The sequence below is a fragment of the Micropterus dolomieu genome, linkage group LG23 (genome assembly GCF_021292245.1).
Source record: "Micropterus dolomieu isolate WLL.071019.BEF.003 ecotype Adirondacks linkage group LG23, ASM2129224v1, whole genome shotgun sequence".
Taxonomy (NCBI): domain Eukaryota; kingdom Metazoa; phylum Chordata; class Actinopteri; order Centrarchiformes; family Centrarchidae; genus Micropterus; species Micropterus dolomieu.
The window spans coordinates 18,807,435-18,829,709 of record NC_060172.1 but is presented as its reverse complement, the minus strand read 5'-3'; the positions used below and the strand labels follow the sequence as shown (position 1 = coordinate 18,829,709).

At 39.8% G+C, this 22,275-nt stretch overlaps 1 protein-coding gene across 1 annotated transcript in view; it reads right to left on the bottom strand.

The window, feature by feature from the left end:
- Positions 1-1,892: 1,892 nt before the first annotated feature.
- The window catches only part of caln2 (calneuron 2), a 25,434-nt gene continuing 5,051 nt past the window's right edge, over positions 1,893-22,275 (bottom strand). Inside the window, exons 2-5 of the mRNA XM_046040480.1 lie at positions 20,046-20,189; positions 17,533-17,645; positions 6,774-6,927; positions 1,893-2,275 (exon numbers count right to left, since the gene is read on the bottom strand). Of these exons, the coding sequence (XP_045896436.1) occupies positions 2,148-2,275; positions 6,774-6,927; positions 17,533-17,645; positions 20,046-20,189 (539 nt within the window). The 3' untranslated portion in view covers positions 1,893-2,147. The remainder of the gene's footprint in view (positions 2,276-6,773; positions 6,928-17,532; positions 17,646-20,045; positions 20,190-22,275) is intronic.

Here is a 22,275-nt window from a genome sequence, read left to right as displayed (position 1 = left end):
TTATATTTCGTCTAAACTGGACAGCATATAAACTCACATGGCTGCACATTGCTTTGATTGAAATATCTAGTTTTGTTTTCATCCACCCTGACAAAAGGCAAGAGAACAAATAATCACTTTTAAGATATTAACGGGAATGAACCAGTCTCCAATCTAATAATGTCCAAGGGCAGCACCATGCACTTTGTTGCTGTTTTGGCATACAATGTTGTAATCTGTAGTAATGAACACCAACAAGTGTATTTCAAAGATCGCATCTCCATAGGGCTGGGCAATGTGGTTGAAATATTTGTCACAATGTTAATTCAAATATTTTTATGATATCTAATAATATCACAGAATTTTCACATATAAAATAAGTATGTTCACTGTAACAAACCACTGACTCTTTAAATGTAAATGTAATCTCAGTTTTGAATGACAATTAGCTTGCAAACAGCATTTTAGTAAACCAATGACAGAATATGAACATATAATGCAATACTAATACAATAACGTAGGTAAACAGTGATATCTCTTTATCGCCCAGCCCCACACCCACATTAAAAAAAACCCAAAAACCAAAACCATTTTTATCCTCAAATTTAATCTGTGGTGTCATTGGGATGTTCAACCTAGGGCGGCTCCATTATAAAAGAAGAGGAGCATGATTGTAAACTCCTACAAGGTCTTCCTCAAACTTTTTCATCTCAGTCAGCTTTATAAAATTGTAGTGCTATCAGATCTGAACCATAAAACATAGCTTTGACCCCTAAAACTATCACAGGTGCTGCAGCAATCACCTTCAGTATCTCATCCAATCCTGAGCTGTACACTGATGTGACAACACAATTTTGGTTGTGGAGAAAAAAAAAATCTTAAAAAACCAAACCAAACTGACCTTGTGACACCAACATGACATATATCAAAGCTCAAATTCAGTGGTGTTGTTCTTCACCTTGTAAACATGGTTGTTTAAGCATTTAGCTGCAGTTCTCATTTTAACCACTAGAATGCAACCTTATCCAAGAACACAGCTAGACCAACAGTATATCACAGCTCTACTGTATATCCCTGATTTATCTCACTAGTTTCTACCCTTCATACATTCCGCTGTTGAGCATAATACATTACACAAGATAAGTAGTACTATATATACAGTGAAATCAATGGTAAACTGGTGTTAGAGTAATGTTTGGTATGGCAGTGTATATACTGGCATGCTTTTGTGTGGTTTATATGTACCACAGTTGGGCAGTATTACAATGAGATGCTGAGGTGACACATTTTCAATCTTGTAACACATAACTAAAATATCATAATTTATATCAGCCAGGCCCTATTATTAACCAAAAACATAGCTCTTTGATTTGATGTTTCTTCTTTTTTACCTTCATGTAGTTTACACTTCTCTCTGAGCTTACATCATGTATGCGGACAACACCGTCTTTCACATATCCACACAAATGTGAAATGATCAATAAATCAATCAATCAGTATTAAGATTAAAGAGAAGGGATAGTGGGACAATGATGATTCATAAGTGGTCCCTCACTGAGTATTGAGTTGTGCTCCTTGCAGACACACAGAAAGACTTCACGTGCGCCAAGATTAGCAGACTGGGCCGAGGATGTTGATGTTTCACAAAAAGTGTGGGGTTTATACACGAACATATGAGATGTGAGGAATTTATACATTTAAATACTGTGTCCAACATTCACTCTGTTCCCATTCAATGCAACTTCTCTAGGGTAAATATGCAGTTGTCCATAATAACCATTGTTTGTTTTAGAAATTAGGAATGGCTCAAAGCACCTGATCAGCATTTTTCAGTAATTAGAAAATCAAGTTAAAGGGTGGTCTTGGTCATGAAAACAGCAAAATAAAACTCACTATTTATTCTCACAATTTATATAAAAACATGATTTCTTTCCATTTCACATTCTATATAAGTCCAGTAACTCTACTTGGGTGACATCGTCAACGCAAAACAAATATATAATTTTACTCAAATTGTCTGCTTCTATAGGGAAAGTTATTAAACTTAAAAAGACTCAACTGATTGTTTAGAGAAGTGCTTGGGTTGTGGCTGGTCCAGCTTTGGCTGCAAAGACAAGATGTGAGGTCATGGCTGTTCTGTCCACTCCCCATGCTCACAGTGCAATTGGTTACTCCATGCCATTCCGCAGCATCTGATTGGCTGCGATAAGCATGACACTGATAATGAAAGCCATAGCAAAGGCGCAGATCAGGCTTTTCCTGACACATGTCTGCCGATTCTTCTTCTTGGGATGGACTGAGAGAAGTGAAAGAGAAAAGAAAAGAAATAAGAGACAAGAGTATAGTTCTCCTATAAAAGCATAAATAGTAGTTTTAACTCTTCGGTTTTTGTATGGCTTAAACAAATGAGATATAATGTGTTCATAAGTGTTTTTTGGGGTTTTGTTGGGTTAGTTCCTGTTTTATTTTGAAGTAGTCTGTTTTTAATAAATCAGTTGCTGCTGGTTCAAGTGTCTGCTTCTGGGTCCCAAACCTGACAGATATTGAGCTTTAAAGGTGCTGATAGGCAGATTTGAATGACAGATTCTTGGGACAGAGCCTGGCTAACTGTTTTCCCATTTACAGTGCTAAGCTACGTCAAGCCTCTGCTGGCACCTGCTTCATATTGCATAATGCGCAGACATAACATTTGTATCAATCTTCAACAAGAAAACAAAATGTATTTCTCAAAATGAACTGTAGCTTTAAGTAATCAAATAAAAGCATGTATTCCATAAACAATACAATTCTGTACATAAATTACAAAACCACTTGGTCATACTGGGATTTCAGGTAAGTATGCCATCAAAAAGGAGTCAGTGGACAGCTGGAGAAAGATCAAGGAGGCCATTAACATTTGCTTCAAAGACTGCCCTTAACAGTCATAATACGACCAACTGTCACATAACCGAAACTCACGTGATGATACCTAAGTCACTTCCATTGGAGTGAAGACTGAGACATGCAGTCAAAAGCTCAAAAAAGGGTGGTAAATTGACCTTTGAGTAGAGACTTGTTTTGTCACACATTTTGTTCCCAAGATCAAGAATGAACTCATGCTAACATGAAAAACTTTTAGAATTAAAACTTGAAGATGAATTTGCAGACATGTTGATAATCCTCAAAGTGTCTTCTGCTGTGCCTTGTACATTCATGTAGTGAATTAATTTTCACCTGTTTCTCAAGGTGCTCATTTTCTTTGACCCAAAACAAATATGGATGAAATAGCAGCTAACAGATCATCAGTGGAAGTGTTTCCAATGAAAAAAATGATGATACACAGGCACAAACAGTTTGAATACTCTATGCTGCAGCAAAAAACAAGACAATAGGAGTGAGTTGGAACTTTTGTTCTGCTACCTGTCTGTGTGGGCAAATACATTATGTCTGGAGTTTGAGTGAGGAAGAGTAGACACAGATGTGTCCTCCAACAGGCCTTGCAGCAAGAACAACAACTAAAAGTTCCCTTTCTGTCAGCCCCCTTGTCTCAGTTTGTAAGAATCACACACCGCATCAATAAATCAAGTCAGAGCGTTGAGTTGTGGATCTAAGAGGGACTGTGAAAGGCATTGAAGTCCCACCGGAGAAGGAAGGAGATGGTAAGGAAGCACGCAAGAGAGAGGGAAGTTGAGGATGTAGGAAGAGGGTTAAATGTGGGGAGACATGCAGTTGTTCTTTACAAGAGAGGCTCTATACCTTTTCATCGCTTCTTTATTCTACCCCCTGCCTACTTCTCTTTCTACTGTTCTTATTCCTCTCCCTAACTCCATGTCACGCCCTTCCCTCAACACCAGAAACTTTGTGAAAGAGAGTGCCAAGCCAGCAGTTCCCTGATCCCTTCTTTAGCCTCTTATCTCCTCCTTCACTGTCCCTTCTCTGCTAAGTTTCTCCAATTCCTGCCGGCTGTCTCTTTTTAGGTCTTCCCGAAACTGTGGGCCAGTACCCAATGGATTCATTAAGACTTTCCTAGTTCTCTAGTATGTTTGATCTCTCTTTACCTTTGTCCTAGTCTGACTTGTGGATGTTTCACTGCAGATGGGCAATTTCTAGATCTGTACCATAACTAACACAGGGTCAGATTAAGGTTTTTTGTTCCCTCTTCTCCCTAAAGCAACATCACTTGGTTTTATGTCTCAAGAGAGAAACCTTTAGTGATTCACTTGGGCACTCAGACATTAGCAACCCATCAGCCCTCTAATTTCTGGCTTTGAAACACAAAGAAAGGCATGACCTCGAGATTAATAAATTTTATAATTTTAATTTTATAATAAATTTAAATTTATAATTTAAATATTACATCTGTTTCTGTGAATAGCATTCTTGACCTTGTCTCAAGGTCACCACTGTACAGATGAAACCTCTTTGGTGGATTTTCATGTTGGTACAGCAGCTCATTAAAAATAAGGATTTTACCTTGAAATTTGCCAACCAAGACTTAGAAAGTATCCTCAACACTTTCTGTAAACAGTGAATTTGTCTGTTCATCAACAATTTAGCCTTAAAGGGGCATTATGTAGTTTTTAATGGCCACTAGCGGTGCGGTTTTAAGATTGCAACCAGGCGTGTGCTCGTACGCGTGCTCACTTCGACTCATGAGCGAGCAGAACCAAAACACAACCACTTTCATACAGAAATACCACAATAAACGCAGAAACACCAGCATGCAGGCTGTGGCTTTTCTCCAGACATGTTCAGGCTCTGGTACTTCAACTTTCCCGTCTCAGAGGCAGATCAACACCGGCGCCGTAACGTTACTTCATTCAGCGCAGCCAGCCACATATCGGCAGAGTGACAGCGGCTATAGACAGACAGGGAGACTGCTTCACACAACATGCTGGAAACTCAGGAAACCCCTACTGCCACGTTACAGCAATAGTTTTATCAGCTGCAGGTTGAACTAAGCCATGCTTGTTACATGATCACGGTACATTTACTGCATTTAGCCGACGTGCTACATTGTTAGCTCGCCTGCTGCTTTCAGTAGCTATCTTTACTATCTGTGTATCTTTCACTGGAGGCTTGCAATGTCAGCACTGCTAAATGTATTAGATTATAACGAAACGGGTAGTGAGCTGGACTGAATATTTTAACGAGATTGTATCACAGTTTATAACAGTTAGACCGCAGTAAGTAACTTTACTGTTGTGTCAGTGGATGGCTCTTCCTCTGGGTTGTATATTATGTGGGTCACGTTAGTAATAGCGACTGAGAGGTGGAGAAGCTGTGTACCTGAGTATTGGTAAAAGGCAATAAATCTAAATTGAACGTTACGAAGCAAACAGCGGCAGGTCCGAGCTAATGTAGCGTTAGCTGGCTGCTCCTGGCTGCATCACTATAGGCTAACGTTAGTAAACAAATCGCTCCATATTTGCTTTTTGCCGTTACATCATTTCTTGCAGGCTAAATCAACAGTGGTACACAGGATAGTAACATGGGTCGCGTTGGTGAAGTAATGTGGAAAGCGATATAACTTTGCACTAGATAATGTTAGCAACTGCTCGGTGTTAGCTCGGCGAGCTAACATGACTTTCTATGTGTTTCTCCAGCTTTACTAATGCTCACTTTGTTCTTACTCGACATCATCTGAACCTGTTTGGTCTGATGGGCTTCAGCACATGAACCTTTATTGTTGTTTTGTATCCTTGTGGAGCCTGTGTTTTGCTGTGAGCCAGTTGTTTTATGGTGTTAGTGGACTGCATGTCGTTAGCTGCCGTGTTGTCGCTGTAGTACGAGAGAGGCTCGGGAGCGCACACAGGGCTGAATGTGACCCAGAGACCTCACATTAAAAGCAGAATAGTGGCGGATGCAAGCAACGGAGAAAACAGGCATGTGCTTCATTTCTAAGTGAGTTTTGAGCCCATTGACAATAAGGCAATGACAATTTGATTTATTAAAATCAAAAACTTACATATAGCCCCTTTAAAGGAGTAGTTTTATATTTTGGAAAATATGCTAATTTGCTTTCTTGCCAAGAGTTAGATGAGAGGATCAGTACTACTACTCTCATATTTGTATCCTGTAGTATGGAGCTAGAGCCAGGAGGCAATTAGCTTAGCTTAGCAAAAAGACTGGAAGCAGGCCAAAAGAGCTTGCTTGGCTCTTCCAACACTCAAATATGTGCCTACCAATAGCTCTAAAGTTCACTAGTTAACACATTGCATCATGTTTGTTTAATCCCTACACAAACAAAAATGTAAAAACGGCAATTTGTAGTATTACAGTAGTGTCACAACGTCTTTTAATTGAAAACGTGTTTTTTAAATATGTTTATTTAGAACAACCTGTACAGTTACTTTTGCTTTCACTATTTTTTATGGATGTAGCTTTACAGTAGCAAGCTAGCTATGTGTTAATATGATGTCCCTAACAGCAGAAATCAAAGAATGTAACAGCAGACATATTTGAAATGCTGAACAAATTAGAGATGTGGGTAGAAGATCTGGAAACAGACTAGTTTAGCCCTGCTCCTACTCTTTATTCTAAGCTAAGCTAACTGCCTCATGGCTCTTGCTCTACGCTAGTGCAGAGATATGAGAGTGGAATCAATCTTCTCATCTTTCTGTCAAATGTCAGACAGTTTGATTAAGCATACAGTTCTTATATGGATTAATGTTGGGATAATGGTTTTGTAGTACATTTACATACATGGGCTTAGCTCAATGTCAAATTGCTGCATAAAATATCGTCTGAATTACAGTACAAGATTACTTTTTATAAGCACAGATATTTATACCAGCAAAGAACAGCTTCCTCACCTCCCTCATACTCAGGGCAGTTCCCTGAGGTTTCGTTGAGGCTCTCTTCCTCTGTGATGATGATGTTCTCTATGTCCTTCATTGTCAGGTGGTCCCGGAAGGCGTGGAACAGCACCTGCTTCAGCTCATCCAGAGACAGCTGCTGCATGTCAAACTGCAGGGGCACACGGTGATCAATGCAGAGACACAATCATCCACAAACTGGCTTTATGAGGGCAGATAAATACAGAAGATAAGAATGAGACATGAAATGTACAAGCTGCAAGAATGGCATGTATGAATGTGTGTTTTATTAGCTAAATGTGTAATGTTCAGGTACATTACATAAGTAGGAAAGGTGTCAGTTATAATTTGGCAACACGTTTGCTTGTGGATCCCACGTGCTATTTTTGGGTGCCTGAATCAGTATACAAACCTGAATGTGTGCGTTGATGTGTACAATGGAAATTCTGGCACATTTACTTCTCGTAAGTGTATTCTTAGTTGTGTGTGCATGTTTGTGTTTAATATGATTTATGACCAATCTGACCAATCACTGACTTGACGTCTGAACCATAACTTTGATCTGTCCTGTTCTCTGTCTGCCCTTCCAAAACATCACGTCCTTCCTGCCCCCCCCCCCCCCCCCCCCCCCCCCCCCCCCCCCCCCCCCTGCCCCCGCAGATCCCCCCTACAATCCATGGACACACATGCACACGCCATCCTCAAACCCACTAGCATCTATGTCTGGATTATTTACCTCACTGACAGCCTCAAATACAATCAGTCGCTTGGTTTAGCACAACAGATGGACATACTGAGACAGGCAAGGCAAAGAGGAAGAAAATAAGGGGAAAATAATAAAAGAATGGCAAGGTCAGAGAAAACTGAGACGAAGGAAGTAGTGGGAGACACAGATGGAGAAAACAGAACTGGCAGACAATGGTGATTACGACATAAAAGAGTTGGGATGGTGAAGAGGAGATGCTCATTTCAACGAGGGAACGATAATACTGCTCATGCTTTATTGTCATACTTGCTAAATGCTATAAACAACAAAAATTCATGCTTAACCAACAGAGGCATATTATTTACCAACTAATGAGAAGTTAGAAATTGTACTAGTAGTTATCATTGGTATCAACCAAAATGTGACCATCAATTGCTGAAACCTGACATTAAATGCCATGTCAGATTTGCAGTTTACTTATTCATTAAAGGAATAATTTGACATGCTTATTCACTCCTTTGCTGACAGTTAGATGAAAAGATACTAGCTGTTAATACTCATATATCTGTCCATGAAATGTGAAGCTATAGCCAGCTTGAGTATGTTAGCTCAGCTTAGCATAAAGTGAGGAATAGCGGGAAACAGCTGGCTTGGCTCTGTACATCAGTAACAAAATCTGCCTACCATCACCATTAAAGCATACTAATTAACACATTACACCCTGTTTGATCCGTCGTTTTACAGGGGGGTTATGTGTTGGACTATTTCTTGGTGGGGAGCAGTGACTTCAGGCAGCCAGGCAGCTAGCGGACACTCAAGCAAGTCACTGCTCCCAGCCAAGAAATAGTCCAGCACATAACATCCCATATTTTTTTTAAACTACGTGGTTTTTGTACGTATCAAAAAACCCCAAACAAGATAAGTTCATTAGCGATTTTTTGACGTTCTGGCTGGAAAACAATTTTTTACCTTTAAAAGAGCCATGCTGCTTCCAGTCTTTATACTAAACTAAGCTAACTGGTTCCTGTATTTCCCAAAATGTCAAACCTTTCCTTTAACCAGATGCACTTATTTTTAGGTTCTTAAGTGCATGTTTTTAGATAACATGTTTTAATATTGAAAAACAAAACCCAGGTATTGTTTTGGCACTTGTATTGCAAAGAAATCAAATTATACCAAGCTCTATTTATTGGTGTTCTAACAAAGCAATCAATCGACCGTAACCAAGATATCAATGCAATAATTCATTTATATTATCTACAAATATGCATGCATGATAACAAACATTTAGACACATGCAAACACACATTTTATGTATCCCATCTAACGTCCATGTTGCCTTTCCAGGTGATTTATACTGTAATAATGGAAACATGTATGTGGAGGCATACACGTACACACACAAGAACAAAAACACGACACACAACATTGTTAACAAACCTGGGACATTGCAGTAAATAGAAACATTTTTTCACACATACAAAGACAAATACACTCATTAAATAGCTCAGTTTCTGTCTTGTCTACTACCTCTTCCCCCTCTCACTCACACACATATCCACACAAACACATGTATATCCTCTATTTGGTAGCTAAGGTAAAAGATCAATATTATTCACAATTAATTAAGCAAACTTAGATCAAACTAAAACAACCTTTTATTTCCTTTTTGAAAAGACTTGTTTTCACTCTGAGGCTTTTTTAAGTAGCAGACAAACAAAAGTGACAGAGATACAGGCATAGAGATACAGGGCTGCAGGGATTAGGCTTTTCCCAAAGCAAGCCTTTCTGCACCTCAGTGCTCTGTACCTACGCCTGGAGGGCAGTAGAGTTAGGTGGTGATTGAGTGGGTGTGTGATATCCTGTGCTACTGAGGTTGTAATGTGTGTAATGGCCTTATTGTTTGGCTCTGTTGGTGTGGTGAGACCAATTATCCTGGCAGCGGTGTTGGTTCTGTGTGTGAGTTTGGACTGATAAGTAATGGATTACATGTTATAGAAGCAGGTGGAACAGTGCATTAGGATGGGGCGAATAATGCTGTACGACAATAGGAGGAGATTAGGGTCAACATAAAGTGACATAAGTTTGCTGGTTGAAACTGTACAGTCGATTGTACAGTGTCACTCTGACGTATTGGAAACTGTCAACCATTTTGACTTGTGTTTTTGATGAGAATGGGATTCTGAGGTGAGGTTTGATGACACTGAGGTGCAGATGGTTATCCTCAAATCACTGGATAAAGTATGCAACCATGTTGTGATAGCCCAGAGCACAGTGGTTTTCTGTGAGCAGGGCAAGAATGGCTGTGTCATCTGAGTATTTGAGGTAAGCAGTGATGGGTGATGGACTGGTGCAGTCATTGGTGTACAGTTTTAAACACTGGATGACAATTTCATCTCAGTTACTAATATTTTCGGATGCTGTTTAGGGCCCATTTGCGACAGTGAACATCATGTTTGCAACCACAGCTGCAAAACAAGCCTACATTCAGTTATGATGAGTTTTACCTACACCTCAAATTATATGTAATAATACTTCAAATTTCCATGGTCAAACAAAAATGCACATTCAATGATTAACTGCTCTGACTCATGCAACCTTGTGTGGCACTCCAGGGCAGAGAAACTGGGAGTGATAGCAGCAGTTGGAGGGCCTGAGCTGCCGGATTTCTGCTCTGCTTCTTGCCAAAGTCTGCCTTGAATGGATGCTGGGAAATGGAGGAACAACTCTTTGGACTGCAGCCGCAGGACAGACAACATGACAGCTCAGTGCAGGAGCACGGAGAATGTACAATGTTCCTGTCTGTCTGTCTGAGGGGGGAAATGCCACAGTGGTGCCGCTACCGGTTACCAACCAACAGAGTGATTTCTCTCTCTGCCCGGTCTCTGAAGGACATCGACATCCACACAAACACACACACACACACACACACACACACACACACACACACAGCGATGAACAGGGGATGCAAAGACTTAAGAGTTTGCCTGTCAGAGCATTTCGTCTTCCACTGAATGAACTCAAATATGTAATATATGTGTGTGTATTTATATGCCTGTGAGTGTGCGTGTGACAGGAAAACAGCAGGGGATCGGGAGCAGTGACCGATGACATACTGATGGAGCCAGGACACATCAATCAGAAGAACAGGTGCTTACACGCTGTCCCTCCCATCTAATCCTGCCCTCAAACAGCACAAGCTTGTTTCGTCAGTCATTCACCTGCTTTGTCTTCTGACCCTTCTCTAAAAAGCCTCCCAGAGTGACAACCTGCAAGCATTGTTTCTTTTACCCTGTACTGTTTTCCTCCTGTTTTCTGTCTAGCAGCAGTTCTGTTGTGTCCAAGTGAAGTTTGTACCAAAGTGCTTTAACAAAAAGGAAAATGTATACACAATCACACACACACGCGCGCGCGCGCGCACACACACACACACACACGGAGGACAAATGTTAGTATAAAATATTACAAAAGTGCAGGTTATATGAGTTACTTTTAACAAAGATAGTAGAGGCTACTGCCAACCACAAATTAATAATAAAATGAATTAGATCAGTCACAGTTGTATAGGATTTAAGGAGGGACAATTTTCTAGAAATATCAACATTTTTGTTTTGATTTTGTCAATCTGAAGCAACATGTTTCACAGCCAAGGTCCTGAAACCGAAGAGGCCCTGTGCTGGTCACTTTTTGGAAAACAGTGTTAAAATAATTGCACTTATGGTCACAGGGGCCTGAGCAATGGAGCAAATCCCCATTATTCAGTTAGAGGGAGCAATGTTGTGGTTTTGCTACCCCACTTTTTGTCTTTTTAAAAATAAACTTATCATCATACAGTTGCAGCAATCAGGTGATCATTTTTAAGCAGACCATGATTGTTTTATTATTTTCTGCTAAAACCACCCTATGAGTTGGCTCAGTATAACCTGTCACTGATCATTTGCCACAGCATGCTTTGTCTGTCAGTCCACTCAGAAGACTGTTTACAAAGGTGAGGAACACAATATTTCCAAACAGCGATTATAGACTGAAAATAGCCAAATCCAAGAGTCGGCTCTTTTTAAAGCAGCTTTATGTAAGATGTGTTGTTGTTCTTGTTGTTGTAAATAAGGACAGCTGTACACGTGCATTGGCTGATGTTTTGTTGATGCCATTAAGCATTACGCTGTTCTCGCTATTGAAATCCTGCCCGGGACTTCAGTTCTACATAGTGTCAGGCAAAGCTACCTACGGAAGATAAAAATACTACATAATAATAATAATAATAATAATAATAATAATAATAATAATAATTATTATTATTATTATTATTATTATTATAATTTGCATAAGCCCTGTTGATTTTATTTTTCGATGTATTGGAAGGTAAACACACAGAAAAGCAATTTACCCAACTTTTTCAAATGCATCATATACATGCACGCACGCACAAACACACACTAACCTAGAATAGTGTTTCCCAAACCTCTATTAGAGCACGCACCCCCTGTCCAGCATGTTTTTCTTCCAACCCTGCTTCACCACAACTGACAACTGGCTCAAATGGGATTTTATGAGCCATGCAGTTATATTCAACAAAGTGAGGAACAAACAATGTGTCATTATTAATCATCTGTAAGATTTAGTAGGGCATATGCAAAATTATGATTATTTTATGTTTTGGAAATTTTCCTCTACTGTTACCATAAGTCCGTTTAAGTGGTGTAGAAATGCAGGCAAAAACAGTTTGAAATTACTCCCCCCTGCCAATTACGTATCTTTACAAATTTGCTCCCCTATTTTAAAACATTAACAGGTACCTGCGTACTGCACTTTGAATGAAACCATGCACCCAATGGCAGTTATTATGTAACAGAGACACACCACTTTTTTAAAATTACACTACATTTGGCATCACTGTTCATCAGTATGAACACTACAGACTGTCTCAACAGATGCAGGGGCAGTGATAAGCCTGTCACTGGCTGACTATTTCATTCTGCTTCCTTCACCCTTCTTTTCACTCTGCTGTAATTGACAAAAATACTTACAAGTGGTCGAGGACTAGTTTGTCCATTCAGTTTGAAACTACCACCAATAGCTTAGCTTAGCTTAGCATAAAGAGTTGGAACTAGGGTTGACCCCAAATAGCTGAAGATTCGGGGCTTCGATGGGCAGAGCCTGATTTGACTGTCAATTTCACAGTCGAAGCTTCGCAGCTAAACAAGGATCATGCCATTTTGGTGATGTGGGGGTGCTCAACGTCTGATTTTACATAGAACGACCAGTTCTCTGTAAGTTAATATACTGCCTATTAGGCAACAACATACATTTCAACATTAAATGCTGTAAATAAACATGTAAAAAGAATAAAACTTTCAATAAATGTTTTTAAAGTGCATGAATAAATTTGAAATTGTAACCTGGGCCGTCAGTGCGCATGTGTACGCGTAGGTATAGGAGGAGCTGAAGAGTCACCACTGATGAACCACACAAAGAATATTTTATCATTTTTAAATAGCCGTCTACTTGAAATAGACCCGCGAGGAACATTCATGCAGTTGTCGGCAGCACAAAATGCACGCAAAACTCTGCACAAGACCGGTAAATGACAGGCGAGAGAGAGAGAGAGAAAAGGGTCTTCAAAAAGCCTCAGTTTAACACCCCCCACCCTCTGCTTGCATTCGCCGCGCACAAAAATAGGCAGGACTTGACGATTCTGATTCGACTATGTAAATCCTTAGGGGACAATCCTAGTGGAAACAGGACTATTGTTTGGCCAGCCTGCACAAGAAATAGTCCTGCACATAAACTCCTGTAAACCCACAACTTGGTGTTTTGCAAAAGATATTTCAATTATTCCTGTCCACCACATGTCTACTACATGTCTTTTTTACTCGCACTTCTCACAATAGACAGCTCTCATTTTAATCTATGCAGTTGTATGCACCGGCTCCAGGAAGGCTCACTTCTCATGCTGGGAATACAGCCGGCCCTTGCGATCTGCAGCAATAGTTTCAGCATCTGTTCTTGTTTTTTTTGTGTGCCGTAAGTGAATCTGGCAAGAAAACTATATAATTGATATTTGATTATAGATTAAATGATCTGATTCTGATAAATGATGAAACATGCATCCCGTGCTTGCTAACCCTTTTGATTTCTCAGTCCCTCACCCCGCTGTTCACACCGCTGTTTCAATTCCTCTGTTGTTTTCCCCCCACATGACGAAATATCCAAATCTGCCCACCATAAGAATAAGACACAGTATCACTGCTGTTTGTTATTGTGTTTATTTAAATGTGTATTTAATTGTGTCCACGTATTTGTGAGTTGTGTCTAAACAGAGTGACAGAGAGGAGTAGACACAGACAGGCAGGAGAGTAGCCCCTCCTTGCAAATATTCACATAAGTCCTTGACTTAACTTTATTGTTGCTTTTCCAGAAAGACATAAAAGCTGAATTCATGCGGTTATTATAATTAAATAAAAAAATTTAAAAAAAAGTTGAGCTCTAAAAAAAAAAAGAGCAGAGGGGCATTGTTTCACAGTGCTTGATGGTCGAATTTGTTACTGTTGTTACTACTTGGACAGAGCCATGCTAGCTGTTTTCTAGTAACTTAACACCAGAGCTGGACTGTCTTATACTCTAACTATGCACGTTGCCTAGGGTCCCTCAAATGAAGCGGAAGCAGGTCCCCACCACCTTCTAGTGTCAAAGCAAGTGTCAGTGTTTACAATTTTGAAGAGAGGATGAAGAGGGATTATCCTTCTGACCATGAGAAGAGAAAAAAACTCAGTCAGAGTGACTTTTGGGAACAGCAATCAGGTAAACTTATGCTCTCCGCTCTCCTTGCCTCACCTCTCAATGTCTGATGACAGCAAACAACAGTAAAGTTAAGTTTGTGCTAGCTTGCAGCGAGTCTGTCTTTTGCCTGACCAATGTTAGGATGAAATACTATTTTTACGTTTGGCAACAGTGTTTATAAACTGCAGCTCTGAAAAGATTACAGGACGAAATGAAACTCATGCATTCCAGCAGCAACCTCTGTGAGGACCTGTCCTCATTTTAAAACAAGACAGTAATGATCTAGTCTCTAAGTCAAGGTTTAGTTACAACTCTGGATATATGCAAGATGGAAAGCAATGGATTGACAGGCCTTGATGCAGCTGATAACATTAATAACTAAGTATTGTTATCTATAATGTATAGGGGCTATATTTAAGTTTGTCAGTAGAGTAGAGACTAGATCGTCAGCCAGTACAAGCACAGTTTATCCACATCCAGCCTCAGCCGGTACTAGCACAGATCCCGTACAGATGTCTTTAGCAAGTCACACAGACCCAGGTGAAGTACAGGCAGCATCAGATATGAGCAGCTCAGACCCTATTGGAACAGTTGCTGAACCACTAAATGACCCAGCAGATTGGTCCCCAGTCTGAGGACTGACTTAGTGCGCAGAGGTCCAGACCAGCCCTGACCATTCAAGCTTATTACGCATGTTGGGCATTAACGTGTTTCTGCAATATATACTTTTGCCAGTAACTAGTAGTGTAAGGTATGTCTATATCCAAAACAGTAATAATTACAATTACACATTACATTACAATTCCCGAGTTACTTGCCCACTTTTTAATATACAGACAGACTGTGAGAGCACTGTGGTGTCAGGTGTGACTGTGCTGCAATGACAAATTGTTTTCATGGCTCACAAGTCAGGTAGGAGGGCCCCATAGCAGAATATTGCCTAGGGCCCCAGGGAGGTCAGGATCGGCTCTGCTTAACACCAGGCTGAAAGCAGTGTTTCACTGCGTTTTCTGGTTGAACGTTTCAAGTCTGTTTGTTTGGGGTAAATGGGTTAAACATGCTTTGGTGGCCCTTGCGATGGCAGGACCTCAAGTGGTAGAGAAAGGTGGGCATTTATCATAAGGTTGGTTCAATCCCTGATTTCTCCTGTCTACATGTTGTGTCAAGTGCCCTTAAGACAAAAAGCATCTACCAAATGATTATAAGTAAAAACACTAGTAACAAAATCTTTCAGCTTCTGTAAAATCATAGAAGATTATGCAGACCTCTGTCCTGCACTCGCTCAGCCATATTTATACACCATAAACACTGTTACTGATGTTAGCTAAAAAGATTTTTTTCCTCTTTAGGCATTGTAGGCTTAATTTGCAATGGAAGGCTGGATGCTTCTTTTTTTCAAATCTAATTTACTGACTGTCAGCAGAAATGTAGTAACTTGAGTCAGGAGTTTTTTCAAAGCAGATATCTAAATCTCCCTGAGGTTTTACACAGGCCATGCTACAGCAGAAAATAAACAGAAAAACAGAATCCCCCCCCCCCCCTCCCCCCCCAGATATTTCAACGGTAATCAAACAAACAGGATACAATCAGACACGAAATGTATTGAATACACACAAACACACAAATGCACACTCAGAGGGAAGTATAATTACACACAAAACATGCCAACTCCAGTCTCCCCAACAAAGTCAATCATTATACATCTCACTGTGCAAGGATATTATCGGAACATACTGAACTGAGTCATTATGGCCCACCATGATGTGCTCCTTCTCCTCCATCTTTCTTTTTTGTATACAATGACTCCCTCTCTTCCTGTCTCCCTCTGGGGTCTGTGAAATATAAACACACACAAAACAAAATGCCGTTCTCATAGTCCTCAGAGACACACTTCCTCCCACCATTTCATCCCCCTCCTCCTCTTCCTCCTCCTCCCTCTTCCTATATTCTTTGCTCTCTGCTTTCATTGCTCGCTCGCTCCCTCTCTCCTCACCTACTTCTCTCCTCTTCCATCTCTCACTTTTCCCGTCCCCTTCTTCCTGTTTTCTTTTGGTCTGACTCTCTCCTTGTGGTAGGTGAACATTTTAAATCACCCCTGAGACGCACACCGTCTGCGACCTTCATGAATCACAGTCTCTCATTCCTCTTTTTTCATTTTCTTCCACTCTCTTCCTTTGTGGTTTTTCTTTATATTCCTGTATCTTTATGTGGGGCATCCCCCCGCACCACCCTCCAACTCCCTCCCCATCCTCACATATTGTCCAGCTCGCCTCTCTATTCTTTCATCTCATTTAGCCTTGCTGGCTGGCGCACTGTAGTCCATCTTGCTCCATCCCTCCTTCATAGATGCAATGCGTCTCATTTATAAAAAGTGTTCTATTTCACTCAATTTATATTTATTTTTTCAATTATGTTTTCTGAAGTGACTGCACAATGAAATCTAGGATAAAGAATGTCTATGTAAATGTGGCCCAGTATGTGTGTGCAACCTGAAACGCACACACCTCCTCATTTCAGTGAGTCACCCTCTAAATGTTTCTCCTCTCATTTGACTCAAGGAAAGCAGGGAACAGCTTCCTGAGAGCTGTCACCCTGCTCAACCAGCCGTCCTCACACTCAAACACACACACTCAAAACGCACTGCACTTTTCATTATTGTCGCATGTCTTACCTAAGAGACAAAAACAACACTCTGAGAGCAGATATTCTGTCCGGAACCATTTTCAAAAACAAAGGAAGCACGTTCAAAAGCATGTAGATGAGCTGCAGCCTCAATCACCACTGAGCCTTAGTTTGGACATTTTAAAAGCACACAAGACTCAGACTTCCCCCATACAGTGTCACATCCCTTCTGCAACGCTGTGAATGATAAAACACACACGCACACCCGAACCCCAAAACATACACATACTCACAAAAGGAAACGCACCTAATTTTTAGCAGGTCTCTTTTGCTTCAGCGCCTTGAGACGAAAGAAAAAAGTCTCTGTTTTTGTCAGAACCGAGGAAGCAGGTGGGGGGGCTGAGAGTGTTTTTTTTTGTGTGTGTGTCTGTGTGTGTGTGTGTGTGTATGTATTTTTGCACTTAAGTAGGTGTGTGTCTGAGCAGAGTCCCTGCAGAAACTAGGGCTGTGCCTAAGGATGTAAGAGTTGCTCTGACTGCTTAAATACACAGACAGAGTAAGTAAGAGGAGATGTAGAGGAGGGAACTGATAGATGATGAGGATTGTGAGTGATTGTGAGTGAGAATCCAGCTTTAGTTACTTATTCACCTGCCAGAAGATGTTGTCGATGGTGTTGCCCAGGAATCCTTCTCTGTTGTCAGACGACAGCAGTTTGGGCCCTAGTATCGTCATGAACTCCTCAAAATCCACCTGGCCGTCCCCTGTGGGCACACACACACACACACATACACACACGCACACACACACACACACACATACACACACGCACACACACACACACACACACATACACACACACACACACACACACACACATACACACACACACACACATACACACGCACACACACACACACACACACACGCACACACAGAAAGAGAGAAAGGCAGGGAGACAGACCAGGACAATAGAAAATCAGATTCACAGACAGGAAGGCTGGCAGATCGGAGCTAAATAATGCATTTTATGCTGAAGTTTATTTGCTTGCCGAAACAAGAAAAAGCGCCCTGAGATAGATCAACAGATGGATGTGCCCTCATCCATGACAAACACCCATGCATCATCAGCACTAATTCACCTTTTAAATAAAGTGTGTGCACCTGTGCGAGTGCGTGCCAGCGTGCGTCTGTGTGTGAGCGATTGTGAGATTGTTTTGTGCGTCGAAGTGACAATTCGGAGAACATTCAAAAATTTAAATTCTAAGGACACAACTCGTGAGTGTTTGCATTATGTATTCTACTGTTGCATGTTGTTAGAGATAGCAATCAACAGCCAGTGTCCCATGGAATTAATACTCAGTAAAAACCTCCACGACAGCATGTCTTATAAACTGAATTACTGCATAGACTTATTATAATATTATTGCCATTATTCATTTTACCACCAGTTTACAGTGTTATCTATTGTGTTATTTATTGTTTGATCTAATAAGTAGCATATCAGAAGCATTAGTACGAGCACGAGTCTCAGTGCTGCTGTGTTAGTATTGGTAGTAGGATAACACTTTTTTTTGGGTCTGTAATTTTTGAATCATTGCCAAGAAGTTCCAGAGAAAGAACTATGTAATTTGGTACTAATTACAGAGAAAACAGAGACAGTACTCTTGCAATGAATACATTTTAATTAATTGCTGTGAATTCCCAGAGAGTCTTTATGTCAGTGCACAGACCAGCTGAACAGGCAAAAATGTAAGAAAATGTGAAATTTGAGTTTGTCCACAGTTAAGATTACATTTTAACATGTAGGGATAATTAAGTTTTTAATAATGTTTACTTGTGTTTAAATGGGGCAGCAAGGTGGAGCAGTGGTTAGAAAAGTTGCCTCACAGCAAGAAGTTCATGTTTGGGACCTTTCTGTGTGGAGTTTTCATGTTCTCCTTGTGTCAGTGTGGGTTATCCCCGGGTGCTCCAACTCCGTCACACAGTCCACAGTGGTGGCTCTGAATTGCGCTTAGGTGTGAATGTGATCATGAATGGTTGTTTCTCTCTATGTGTCAGCCCTATGACGAATTGGTGGCCTGTCCAGGGTGTACGACTGCTGGGATCGGCTTCAGCCTCCCGCAACCCTGCAAAGGATAAGCGGATATAGATAATGCATGGATATATTTAAATGATCAGTTTGATCAGTTGACTGTTCTGAAACCTGACTGCAGTTTCTCAAAAATGCAGCTTTAAATTGACAAATATAATCTTATATTTTAAGACTACTTTGCCTAAAACCTGAAGGAGGGATAAAAAGATAATGCCAGAGATCAGCGGATTACGCTTTGGGAAGGAGGGATTTAATGACATAAAATTAATCATCTGATGGACTGTGCAGGTTGTCTAACAACCAGATAATAACTGACATTCTTCAGCTAATTGTGCCATGTCCACTTTCAGTGCTTTACTAGCGACAACATTGAGAAGATAGAAGTCAGGAGTAGAGATACTGTCTCTCCCCAGAACAAATGGCTGCGCTGCTCTCAGGTGAACTACTTATGGAGGCAAAAGCAAAAAGCTTTTAGCTTTGACCTTTGATATTTGCCACGGGCTGAGGAATCAAGAGCAGGCAGATAAGAACCATTTGAACGATTGACTAGCTTGTTTGTGATGCAGGAACAGCTTAGGAGTAATCGCAATCCTCTGTGAATTTACAAGCAGAGCTGTAAGTTTAAGGAACAAGAGCCGACAGCTTCTCTCTTTATTGTCTCCAACGGAATTTGTTTTTGACAATTGACCACCTGCTGCTCTCACGGCAGTTTAGAAACAATTTTGCTGGAACATTTTTAATAAAACTGTAACTCAGAATCACATTTTGCGAAAGTGCGAAAGGCATTAAGTTGTGTGTTTTTTGGCATCATTTAACACTGTTTTTAATTTACATCACATTGAAATTAAACACATAGAAATAATCATATGGCTTGCTTTATTTGGAAGGAAAATATTCTTCTTCAAGCTTGTACACATCATATTTTAATACAGACACAACTATAAACAAACAGTATATACATGCAGAATATGTTAAACATCCAACCACTTGTCCTTTTATGAAAAGGTTCACTGTGAGCATGCATGCTCTGTGCATGCACCCAAGTGTGTGTCCTTATGTAGTGCCTCACCATCCATGTCCAGTCTCTGCATGATGATGGCCAGCTCCACTTCGCTGGGCATGTAACCCAGGGAGCGCATGGCCATGCCCAGCTCTTGTTTGGAGATGAAACCATTCCCATCCCGATCCAAAACACGAAACGCCTCACGGATCTCTGCATGACAAAGACAGAACACATCACCATACATCACTGTCTGTCTGACTTGCTCCTTTCTTTAGTAGTTTAGTAGAAAAAATAGTTTTCATTCTTACATTCTAAGTATTTCTATAAATATTCTGTATGTAAACAGTATATTATCCAATGTTTTGTTAACACTGGGGTAGATCCATGTATGTGATTCAATTTCTTCGTTTTGTGGCTGCTGATGTTTGAGTTTCTGGGCAGGTGTGGTGTAAGATGTGAATGTGTCTTTCGCCTCTCCCTCACTTTTTCATTTATTTTCCTCTCCTTGTTTTGTACGTGTCTTAAAGGTTGGGGGGCTGTTCACAGCAGCTGTTCATCTTTATGCTTTATTGCCTCTGTCTGTGTGTGTGTGTGTGTGTGTGTGTGTACTTGCCTATTTTATTCATTCATATTTGGGAAGCTGTGACTGACTCTGAAGCATTTGTCATGTTATCAGGAGGTTTCTTTACATTTTCACCATACAAGTGCAACCACTAATTTTGGTTTCTTGATTTGTGTGTGGAATGTGTAGCTTTTTTTTCTTCAGATAGTCTCCTTGAATTTCTATGTGTTTGATCTTTGTGTCTCTGTGTAACGTCTATTATCATTTCCCTGTCTATACTGTTTGTTACTTGCGGTCGTGTGAATAATGATTGTTGTCTCTTAGGTGCAAAGGCAGAAAATAGTGTGAGGTTGTCAAAACGGTTGGGCTGGATGGTTGGATCACCAAATTGTGTGACAATTGTGTGATCGGAGACTGCTGTTTGCATCCCTTCTGCAATGGTTTCTTTTAATCATTACCACAATTATTCTCTAACTCCTTAAATGATTGCTTGTATGCGAAACCTGACTCTGCATGAGATTCAACTATATGTTTTCCAGCCCACAGCTTCACTGCAGGAGAACCCACTGAACACTATCCGCTCAGCACCAAACAGCAGACACCAGTTAGTAGCTAGCTGGTGAAAATAGTGGAACGTTTAGCAGCTAAAGACCAAAAACAGTGCAAAAAAAATGAATGTTGGACTTGCATGTGTCAGGTGGCAAGAAACACAACTCCAAATAAATGCTAATGTTTCTCCATATTTTCATTTAATTTATTTCGGTTTGGTCATTTACAGATCATTCATTCAATCAAATCATTCAAAACATAAACACTATAGATGACCAGGTGCAGGCAGAAGCTAAAGCTTATTGTGCCTGCCCTTAACTTTAGAATCATAAATGCAACTCATTAATAACAACATCTGTTCATAAAATTAACAGTAACACATTAGTGGACCATTGTCCACACCAGAAACAAGCCTATTTAATTAATTTTCATTCTAATAAATATTTTTCCAATGTTATTCTCTTGTAGATATTTTTAAACTGAAAAATAGACGTGGCTTGTTTTAACTCATTACAGCAACTATTCCACAATTTAACTCCTTTATTTGATAAACAGTGTTCTCTTAATGTAGAATGTACTTGTGGTTGATTAAATATACATAATCCTCTAAGATTATATTTACTTTCTCGCTGGGTAAATAATAATTGCAAGCATTTAGGAGTTTTATTATATTTGGCTTGATAAATAAACTTTAACGTGTACAAATCAACTAAGTCATAAAACTTCAAATTTTTTGATTGATGAAACAGTAAATTACTTGGTGAATTATAAGGTGCATAGTTAATTAATCTGATAACCTTCTTTTGTAATAGGAAAATTGGATTGGTTCTAGTTTTGTATGTATTTCCCCATATTTCAATACCATACGTTAAGTATGGTGTGACAAGTGAACTATAAAGTAAATGTAATGCATTTTTGTTCAAAATATATTGCAACTTATACAAAATTGCAATCGTTTTTGATACTTTCTTCTGAACGTTAAAAATATGCGGTTTCCATGTCATTTTACAATCAATAATTACTCCAAGGAATTTTATATGATTTACTCTTTCTAATGCATTATCATTAATAGTAATTCTGATCTCATTATTTATCTCTTTATTACTAAATACCATAAATTTAGTTTTATTTAAATTTAATGACAATTTATTCAAATCAAACCAATTCTTTAGTTTATATAATTCT